This window comes from Podarcis muralis, chromosome 2 (assembly GCF_964188315.1).
Source record: "Podarcis muralis chromosome 2, rPodMur119.hap1.1, whole genome shotgun sequence".
In the NCBI taxonomy this organism is placed as follows: Eukaryota; Metazoa; Chordata; class Lepidosauria; order Squamata; family Lacertidae; genus Podarcis; species Podarcis muralis.
This window is the reverse complement of record NC_135656.1, coordinates 87,906,999-87,918,406: the sequence shown is the minus strand read 5'-3', so window position 1 is coordinate 87,918,406 and position 11,408 is coordinate 87,906,999. Positions and strand designations below refer to the sequence as shown.

At 42.2% G+C, this 11,408-nt stretch overlaps 1 protein-coding gene across 7 annotated transcripts in view; it reads right to left on the bottom strand.

Moving 5' to 3' along the window:
* Positions 1–1,759: 1,759 nt before the first annotated feature.
* TMCC1 (transmembrane and coiled-coil domain family 1) overlaps positions 1,760–11,408 on the bottom strand; it is a 108,782-nt gene continuing 99,133 nt past the window's right edge. For all 7 annotated transcript variants that reach the window (XM_028719278.2, XM_028719279.2, XM_028719285.2 and 4 more), the window contains 2 exons: positions 8,321–8,456; positions 1,760–6,459 (listed from right to left, as the gene is read on the bottom strand). In XM_028719278.2, the coding sequence (XP_028575111.1) occupies positions 6,145–6,459; positions 8,321–8,456 (451 nt within the window). In that variant the 3' untranslated portion in view covers positions 1,760–6,144. The remainder of the gene's footprint in view (positions 6,460–8,320; positions 8,457–11,408) is intronic.

Genomic DNA, 11,408 nt, shown 5'->3' with positions numbered 1-11,408 from the left:
CATTCTCCTTTCCCTTCCTCCCCCACAACAAACACTCTGTGAGGTGAGTGGGGCTGAGAGACTTCAAAGAAGTGTGACTGGCCCAAGGTCACCCAGCAGTTGCATGTGGAGGAGCGGAGACGCGAACCCGGTTCCCCAGATTAGGAGACTACCGCTCTTAACCACTACACCACACTGAAGTGGCACCCTGCCCTGCCACTGTTCCCACCATCACCTAGTTATCCAAGAGGATACAAGAGCAAGAAAATACTTTGAAAATTATGTTTAAGTGGCAGTAGACCCCGCTGCAGTTTCCCCATATGAATCGTAAGCTTTTCCCAAGTTGTTGGAGAGGGTGCAATGTTCTGGGATACCTGATCCGTATGTAGTGAGGCCGTGTCCTGATGCAATCATTTTGCCAAAACATGCTTTCTCTGAAATTCCTATTATAACCAATCATAATTTGATTTTGAATCCTAAATTAGCACTTCTTGTCACTTGAGAGCAACTCTTAACTGTGAGGTTCCATCTCACATGTCTCTTTTCTCTTAGCTACAGCCAGGATGGAGAGAAACGGTCTATCTACCTTGCCAGAGGAAAGAAGACAAATGTGGCAGGTCCTGAAGTATGCCAAATCTAGGATGGAAAAGGCTGTCAGATCAGCCAGTGTTGCACAGATCTTGTGTGATAAACATAGACGGTAGCAGCCACTGTATTGGCAAGTCTTCCCTAGATAAAATCCCCCTGTGACATGTACATCCTTTCCTTCTTCCAAGTAGATTTCAGCCTTAAAATTACCCTGAGAGATAGTGTAGGCTGACATCGGGTTGCCTGAGTTAACCCACAGTCCTCTTGAAGCTCCTCTGTGGGCAAGGAGACTTGTTGTGAACCCCAGAGATGCAGCTGATCACCATCTTAGGATTCCCCCAACCATCTTAAGGCACCAAGTCTGAGCTGAACGAATGCAGCTTTGAGTTCCTTCTCTCCAAGTCGTGATCATGTGATTGCTTCATTGCCTACCCAGCCCTCCAAGGTCTATTGCAAAGAGTCAGTGTTGGAAAGGGCTGTGTGAAGACAACCACACTGGAAAACTTTGTACCACTTATCCTTTATCAGTCCGGGTGTGTGTGTGTGTGTTTCCCAACTGTGCTCTGGAGCATTTGTGTGGCCACAGGAATTTTGGGTATGCATAGCATAGCAGATGGCCATCAACAGGGCTTCATGTGACCGGAGAGTGCAACTTTAAAAAAAAAAATCACTTGGAATATGATGTGAAGAAGTTTATTGGAAGACAGATGGGTGTGGTTAGGGTTCCTGGAAGGTGGAAAGTTTGAAACCCGCTGCTGGGGCAGCACAGAACAGATTGTTTTGTATACAGTAGGTCTCAGCTCGAATTTCCGGCATCTCCATTGACAGGTTTTTAGGCAGCTGGGCTGGGAAAAAGACCACTGCTTAAGACTTTGGAGAGCCTCTGTCAGTCAGAGCAGACAGTACTGAACTAGATGGACCAATTTTGACTCGCTATACAGCAGCTTTGTATGCGGTCAAAGGACTTGATAACGTAAGCACATGGCCAAAGGAAAAGGCCACACAAACTTTGACAAAAAACAACTTTTCGGCATGCTACTTCAGCTCCCTCCCCCATTTCCGGGTTGGATATTCCTTTCCCTCACAGGACCAAAACAACGGTTGATAGCTCGAATATCGTCACACCATTGCATTGGTTCCCTGCCCAACCCCTCCCAAGACAACCTTTAGAAACACTGAAGTCACACAGCACTTAATATCTGAGGTCTTTATTTAATTTTATATACAGTGTAAGCCACAGACAAGCCTGTGACGATCAGACAAGACAAATGTCAATCCCTCTCAACAATTAGCAGCTTAAAATACCTATAAACTACAGTGTTACGTTCACAAGTGTCATTTCTGTAACTCTTCCTCCTGTGCAAGTGAGTTTTTAGTTTTATACTTCTTAAAAAACCACACTTACAGCTATGTCAGTTGCCTACTGATGCACGGTACCACCTGGCATACACAATACAGACACACAGACCTCTTTTAGCCACATTCAGAATTCTCTTAGAAACTGGCAAGCAATCCAGTGAGGGCAAAGCACCCGCCTCCCTCCCTCCGTCAGGAGCTGGCTTCTTGGTTTCTACTGCTTGCAGCTTTCATTTCTTACAAGTCCTATCCCCACCCCATGTAGAAGAAAGATCATGACCCAGCTGGCCAATGCACAAACCTACAGACCTCCTCAACGACATCAGGTTTTTAGGTGTCCACAAAGTTGGAATAAACTAATTAAGTTATCACTGTGAACACAATGTTATCACTTGAGGATACGCTCAGAACATATGAGGCATCATATGCAATGGTGGGAGGTATGAAAGAAAATCAAAACATGGTTAACTTTTCACTTTAGTAAAAAAAAAGAAAAAGAAAAGGCAAATAGGGTTCTTTGCAACCATGTTGTAATCAGAGCAGAGCCACAGAAACTTACAGGCATGGCTAATTTATGCCCATGAATTTCAGTGGATCTACTCTTGAGTAGGACCGAAAACGTTTCATGAAGCATAGTAAGCATGTTAAAATATCACTTATCTTTCCTTCAAGGCAGTCTGCTACATTTATTCCTTTTTGTGATCAGCTGATATGTGATTAATATATTAAACACTTCACCCTCTCCAAATAAGAAATTATATGGAAAAATAATTCCGTAACTCAAGGAGGTCCACAGCCGTAAAAAGAGCAATAGTAAGAGTAATGTCACACATGTCACACACACACACACACACACACACACACACACACTCATTCACTGGCAGACACTGCCTTTAAACAAGTCATTCAGGAATGCTTCACCTTCAAGAAAAAGAACACAGCACTTGCAAATGGGATGGGAGTTTTAAAGCTAGTTCACATTTCTGAAATAATTAACATCTCTTAAACAATCTGATGCAGCCACAGCCCTTCAGACCAACAGTGGGGAGAAAATGTATGATCTGCTAACCAAAATAAAATAAAATAAAAATAAAAATGGCAAAATGACAAGACAGGAGTCAGGTTAGGAGAGTTGACAGATAGGACTCAACAACACAAAGCACTTTTGGCAATCTTTCAGAAATATGATGGTATTGAGAATCACTTATAACTGTAAGCCAAAAGACCTTCACAGAACGGTCCTGGAGATCAGGGGTGTCTATCAATCATTTTCCTTCTGGTAAACAGGACAGTTTGTTTATGGTACACTCAGAATTCAGAAACCATAAATGCATTTTTACAGGGGATGGGATTAAGCGCCACCCCCTCCTTTTAGACTTTAATGAGTAATGAGTAACAAAGTGCTCATTCATCATCCACTTTGTATTGGTTTGTATCTTGGGATAAACAAATCTACAGTGAATTCAGAGTACCATCAAAAATCTGAAGGAGATGCCAGGATACGAGTTCCTGGAAGAGGCTCATTTCAAGCACTTCAGAATGCAGACCAAAACCTGCCCTTGTTGCTTCCTTTAGTATTTTTTTTAATGAAATACCGTGAAAATTGAGAAAGGGTGGAAAGTCGGATGCTATATCAAGTAAAGTGGGCATAAATTTAAGAGAGATTCTTGTCATGGCAGATCAGGATAAATGGGAATGGGAATACTAACAAATTCACTCTGTATCTGCAAGTCTAGGGAAACAGGAATGTTTGTTTATTTATTTTTTGGCTTGAGTCTGTTGAAACTGGCAATTCCTTAGAAGGACAAGCAGATATTTGCTCAGTGACAATGAGGCGTAATGTTATTAGATTGAGGAACCTGAGTATATAAAGAGCCGTGAATCTGAAAAGTGATATGCTGAATCTCTTGAACCATGACTAGGGCAGAGGGAAGGTTTCTCGCTGCTGGAAGATAGCAATCAGAAATCAAGTCCCATTCAGGAAAGCAAGGGAAATGGTTACGCAGTTCTAGAGGATAAAGCCCTAACAGCAAGAGTTCCTGGACTTCCTATTCCACATTATTTTAGGTCACTTGGGCATTGTTAATTTCTTAAGATGCAATACTGACCAAGGGTACATTACAATAAATTATTGAATTCCAACAATGTAAAACAGACTTTAAAAAAACAACGAACTTGTTTCACAATGAAGACAGTGAGCCAGAATTAAGAATGAATCTGAATTCCAGAGATATAAACCCTATTGGCCAGTGTAAAAAAGAAAAAGGCTCCTGAAAGAAACACGTCACAGTCTTGTTCCAGTCCCAGGACCAGTTCATATGTTTCCAAAAAGGAAAGCAGAGGAACAAGCGGTCATTTCTTATGACACTTCTCCCCTAACTGCATGTCTTGCCCAGGACAACATTCTCTCTCTCTCTCTCTCTCTCTCTCTCTCTCTCTCTCTCTGGGGCATCATCTTGACAGTCAATATAAATGTGGGTGGAGAATGAACCAGCACAAGCCATTGGCAGTTACACTCCCCCCCCCCCATTTCTTGGTAATGTACAACCCTCAGTCAGTAAAGCTGTACAAAATATTATTACTTATAGAGGGAAGGAGACTCTCTCCATCACATACTATATGAGAACAAGATGCACAGAAGGGCTCTAAACACAAAAAACCCCACCAACAGTGAACACTGCCAGCTTGCTAACAGGATAACTTTGGTTTCCATTATCAGGGGTTTATTTGAACAGTAAATTAAATCTGGGAATATCTAAGGGATTGGCCTTTTGATCTGATGTTTCCTTAAGTGTTTACCCTTCCCTTAAAGATACAGGGCAACTTTCAGAACAGACCTGAAGCTGACTGGATGTAGGCTATTCGGCCACAAGCCTAGCTTTGGTATGCAAGAATCTAAATTGAAAATATAAAACCTATGGTCTATCCGTGAGATTACATCTTCCAAGTACGAATTTTATTTTCAGAGCAGAACTTCAGCTCACTCACTTGGCCGTTTCAAAAGTTAGTTTTCATCTCTCCTTACGTCAGACAAGGATTTCTTTACTCTCTGAAAAGTATTCAGTTCTCTATATGTTACATATACCTTTAAAAGAACCACACCTTTAAAAGAAAAAGACACTATGTGAAGACTAAGAGGAGGAGAGAGAGCTCTCTTTGTGATGCTGCGTCGTCGGCAAGTTAGGGAGAATACAAATCACACCTGAATAGGTCTGCACTCAAGATGCACTCGAAGCTGTTTTCTGCCTTCTCCAAAACCGTTTCAGGATAAGACAGCTCACACTTATTCACACATTTCTTCATTTCAGAACATCACTTCTTTATTTTAAAGGAAAACAAAAAGAGAGAGAGATGATGACCCTGCCCACCACTAAGTTCAAAAACAACCCCCAATAAGAATAATAAAAAATCCTATTAGAAACAATAAGGAAGCACTGAGAGTTTGAGTATTACACTCTTCAAGTATGCCATTCGGATTTTTAAATCTGTGACTATACATATATTAAAAAACCGTAAAAGTGCGACCAAGGGCATTTGCTTAAAGTATTTAAAGGGCTACTTCAAAATACTGTAGTACAACTGTGCAGTAACTATGTCTGGCATAACTTGTCCACTTCATATAGCTAGCCAAAAAGTTTAATAGGCCTTGCAGAAAGAGGGTGGTTAGCGGAAGAGGCCAACCCAGCAACGGATCCAGGGACTTCCATGCATTGCACTGGTCTTCCATTAGAGAAAGCCACCCTGAAGCTATACATTCGGACATGGAATGTGGTCAGGTTTCACAGTAGCATTATGGGATCGTCACGGTGTCACTGTGCACTAGATTAATCTTTATTACGCTTTATGTAACTGTCCTCTCCTCTCCCCCAACAGGTTTAGTACAGTAGTTCGCCATAATTTAAATTGCCCATTGGTGTGCTCCAAATTGGTGTTTTATTTTTGTACATTTAAGGAAACTTAAAGATTTGCATCCAAAGAGAACCATGCTACATAAAAAGTATCCAGGATTTTTTTTTTGCCAAAAAGAGCTCTTGAATAAAATCTAAAAAATACTATTGCCAATGTGTCTCATAGAGAGAAAATGTTATTTTAACTGTAAACAAATTCACACTCTGACACTTTAAAACTTCAGCAGAGGAAGGAGTGGCTGATTAAGCTTTGCCATGCTCACTTGCCAGAGCAAACCGGAGTGGGTAGGGCAACAGCCAGCTCTTCTCGACATCATCTAGGGGGAGAAAAGAACCGTTCCAAGTAGCCAGTGATGGCGTCCCAGTGCTTCCACAAAAAGGCAATGAAGACCACTATAAATAAAGTGCTGAACGTCCTGCTGCGAGTTTTCATGAGGGGGACAACACAGTTGGCCACGGTGGAGACAAAGACCAACAGAACGGCCATGACAGCCAAGAGGATGTTAATTAGTTTGCCCAGGAGGTTTCTGGCAGTGGCATTTTCAAGACCTTCCAACTGGACAACTTGCTGCTGTTGCTGCTGCAGTTCCATCTTTGAGATTCTGGTTTGACATGCCTCCAGTGCCTCCTGTTGAGAGTAAGAGAACCGATCAGTAACTGCACAACACCTTATCTCATGCATATACATGTTGGTTTCATCCAAAAATGGGGAAGGGAGAGAGGCTGGCCTTGTTCTGTATTGCTTCCTACTCAAATGGGTCAAAAACGGCAGTGGGTTCCTGGACACATTTGGTTGGAATCACGCCAGTCTGCTGACAGTGAGATCAGGTGCCAAGGACACGGATGAAGAACTGGTTTTGCATATCCTGAGTCTAAATAAAGTTTGGGAGCTCAATACCTCAGGCATTCCTGCAGCCTTACTCACACTGCACAGGATATGAGTAACACTTGTTGGATTCATGTCCTGTAGCAAAAATCCCCTTCGTGCTGCACAGTGCATACAGGGAATTCGCAATGCAAACAAGCAGATCCAACTACAATGCAAGTTGCTTATTGCATTTACAACAGTACTTTCACAAGCCTTGGTGGCATGATAGATTCAGCCTCAGCAACAGTAGATGACAGTGAATCCTACCTGTTTTCGATTTCATGCTTTCATATCACAGGCCACTGTTATAAACAGTGCAACTTTGGGATTGAATGAAGAGACATAGCTCTTCAGGAAAGGTAGACTAATGCTAGTTCCCAGCTCAATTTCAGCTACCTGCCTGAACACGACCCCACACATCCCAGCATGAATACTTGTGTCTCATACCCCTCACCAACAATGGTGGCAGTTTATAAGTGCTCCAGACACTGATGTTTAATTTATGCTGAAGTAGCAACAGTACAGCCGGTGAAAATGGTTTATTATGATGATGATGATTACCATTTTTATTACTATTGTAATTACCATTGAACCAGAAGGGGTTGAATGCACCTCTCTAATTTAATATCAACACCCTAAACCTACACAGACAGAGGGCCTTCTCGGTAGTGGCACCTGTCCTGTGGAACGCCCTCCCACCAGAAGTCAAAGAGAAAAACAACTACCAGACTTTTAGAAGACATCTGAAGACAGCCCTGTTTAGGGAAGCTTTTAATGTTTAATAGATTATTGTATTTCCAGAGTGGCTGGGGAAACCCAGCCAGATGGGTGGGGTATAAATTATTATTATTATTATTATTATTATTATTATTACTACTACTACTACTACTACACCACACCTGGACAGTTTATGTGGCAGAATTTTGAACACTGTTTCCCCCAGCTGGAATAATAACAACAACCCTGTAAGGGATTACTTTGGCTGTATAACTTGGGTGAATGTGAAACAAGTAAGAAAGTATTTCACTGTGGTCAGGCACTTGTACTTGGGTACTTGTTCTTGGTGTTTATTTTGCAGCTGCAACTCTCCAAGTTCAACTTTCCAGACTTCTGAATTTCAAATACTTGACATACCTAGACCAAAAACTTCCCCCTCAAAACACATCCTTATTTGGGAAAGAAAAATGGAATAGGTTGCTTCCTGAAAGGCCTGAGAGGATATACAAAGCCAGCTACTGTTTTTAATTCAACATTTGTACAGATAGGATTCAAATTAGTGACAGACACATCCTGCCATCAGCTAACTGGGGAAAATACTATAAAAAAACTCTTATGCTTCACAGTGCAGCATTTTGGCCCAAACACACATGGAAATGTTTTATTATAGCTTCCCTCAAATATGGAGGCAAACTCTCATTTGAACTTTTGAGAGTACTGTAGATGGTTAACTGGCTCCTGTTAACAAAGACTCCTGCAGTAAAAACAATGAGATAAATGTAATTCAGAATACAGGGCACAAAATCTGATTCCACTATTCATGGAAATTAAAGCGGAAACTGAATCAGCTCAATAGTTAAGAAAAATATAATCAGTTGACCATTTTCAATCTGCTTTCACCAACCTGGATGTCTCTGGCACGTTCATAAGACTGATAAGCTATTTTTTCCTCCATGCTGGCCAATTCCTGCTTTAAATTAAGGATCTCATTCTGGTGAAGCTCAGTCAGGTCATTCAGCTGCTCTTCTAGCCGTTCACATCTAGAACAGAGAAATGTGGCCGTCAAACATATTTTAAAAGTATCTACTTTGCATTTCTTTGCAAACTCAGGCTCAAAGAGATGACCAACCATTTTGAAAACCAGAGTTGGTGGCGGTGCTGGAATTAAGGTGGTGTGGGCTGTTCCCCCAAACAGGGCACTGAGCTGAGGGGATGCGAAATTTTGGCCTCACTCAGGGCGCCATATTGCCAAAGACTGGTGGATTCAATGTGATGGCAGGAAACTCAATACATATTCCCACACCCGTGTAGGTCTTAAGGTGCTCTTAGACAGTAAAACTGAGATTTTCACTGGTAAGCAGCTAAATCTACCTCATTTGAAAGTCCTGTAGATTCTGCATGTTTTATGGACTTTTTAAAATGCAGCTTTAAACTTACAAAGAAAAGCAGGGTTTAGATTTCAAAACAAATTAAATATAGGAAAGTGTATCCTAGAATTCAAGGGTTTTGGTTTTCTTTGTGTAGTTTCACATCAGGCTTTAAATTTTCTGTTCACATGCTGCACGTGAGCATAATGACACATGGGAAAAATATAACTAGGTAACCTTGCACAACTATAATAATATATGTTCAAAAGGAACCCTGGGTTGCCTCATCAACTGTATTCTTGCTCTGACAGGGCTATTTAACATTCTTAAACTCTAATCAGATTCTAGAGAAGTCTGCTGTTCGTGACTGTTTTGAGGCTGCTGCAGCAGCTAGTACAAAACATTATGGTTGGTTTCTGGGCCAGGAATCACTTCACACCAATGTTACAGCACATACAGTGGGCTTTCTATAGCCTTCTAAGCATAAATTTAAAGGCACCCAGTATAATGAACTCAAATAAGGGCATCTCAAATTGTAGGAAGTGCCACAGAGCTGTCCAAACATGTTCGCATGACAAGGGCCTTTTCTTATTTCTAGGGCTGGTTTCCTTTTCATGACAGCACACTGTTACTGTTACGCAGCCCCTTTAAGAGACAGCCTCACTTGCTGCCTCCCCTCTATGCAAATACAGTGGTACCTCGGGTTAAGTACTTAATTCGTTCTGGAGGTCCGTTCTTAACCTGAAACTGTTCTTAACCCGAAGACTACTTTAGCTAATGGGGCCTCCTGCTGCCGCCGCTGCACAATTTCTGTTCTCATCCTGAAGCAAAGTTCTTAACGCGAGGTAATATTTCTGGGTTAGCAGAGTCTGTAACCTGAAGCACATGTCGCCAGAGGTACCACTGTATAAGCTGCCTAGGTATGTATACTAAAATGGAGGGGAAAATACATGTCCAGAGTTAGCAACTGGTGTGATATTTTTATATTTGCAATTATAAAGGGGGTTGGGGGAGGGAATAAAGGTAAAGGTACCCCTGCCCGTACGGGCCAGTCTTGACAGACTCTAGGGTTGTGCGCTCATCTCACTCTATAGGCCGGGAGCCAGCGCTGTCCGCAGACACTTCCGGGTCACGTGGCCAGTGTGACATCGCTGCTCTGGCGAGCCGGCACCAGCGCAGCACACGGAAACGCCGTTTACCTTCCTGCTAGAAAGCAGTACCTATTTATCTACTTGCACTTAGGGGTGCTTTCAAACTGCTAGGTGGGCAGGGGCTGGGACCGAAGACGGGAGCTCACCCTGCCACGGGGATTCGAACCGCCGACCATGCGATCGGCAAGCCCTAGGCGCTGAGGTTTTACCCACAGCGCCCCGCGCGGAATAGTTAGTACTTAAAAGGTAGCATTAGTTGACAAGTGGATCCCAAAAGGTTGAGTAGGTTTATATGCAGTTTCCACTGGAGAACGTATGCAGACCACTGGCTTACAAGGGAACACTTTGCCACATTGCCCTGGCAGTGGAGAAAGGTTGATTCTGCTCAACATCCTTGAAACATTCAGAGGGTCCAGGGGCAGAATTTGGCTTGGGGGAAGCATTCCAAAGAAAACACTCTTTCCAAGCCAAGTATTTCCTCCCACCTCTGGGTGATAGCTTCAGGACAAAGGAAGGATGATTTTGCTCAACATCTCTGCACCACAGGTGCTTTCACAGAGCGAGTGATTATAAAGGATAGAAGGAAAATCTGGCTCAGACAAACTGACACTAAAAAACAAAATTTGGCACAGAGTCCATTTTCCCACCATAGTGTGTAAGAGAACCTTGTAATCTCTGGATGTGGCAGAGCTTCCTGACCCTTTTCCTGCCCAGAAATGTCTTCTGTTCACTGGACAGAAACTAGCCATGTTTGCCTGCCTTTTGCCAATTAAACCATGTTGTTACCTTCTCCTACCAGTGATATTCTTCAACAGCAGAGGAATGGACAATCTTCATTAGGGAGGTTTAGGGAGGTATTTGCAGAAAAGGCAGGGGTTAGTCCAACCTGTCAGTATTTTTCTGTAAAGGCAGCAAGCCTCTACCTTGAGTAGAAACCCTCAATGACCCTACAGCACCCTCAGAGGATGCAGGCACTGAAGCTTACTAATATATAGTGATATTTTGGGTTTATTGTGTCCTATATTGTGAGATTATTGTGTTTTTGGAAACACTGCAGTCCGAGTACCAAGGGGATCAGTTATAAATGCCAATATAACATTAAAAAAAAAATCCTGCAATTTTTGGCTCTCTCCAAGGCCTTGTATCAGAGGGCAAAGAATAATACCAAATATGTAACATGTTACCATGCTATCAAAACATTCCTTTATTTGTGGTGCCTCACTCAGGGTATTTTCTTCCCAAGAGGCTTGCCTGGGGGCTGCATTAATGTCTTTTTGGTGCCAGGTACAGCCCATTTTATTTTCCCATGCTTTGAATTTGATGAGATACTTTAATCCTTCTCTTGTATTGATTGTTTTATAACGTATTTGTTTTTTCTGCCTTGGATATACCCGTTGAAGGGCAATATCAATTCATTAAATGAACTGAAGGTATATGGGCTGAGCACTGTGATGTTATTCAGAGCTGCAATCCT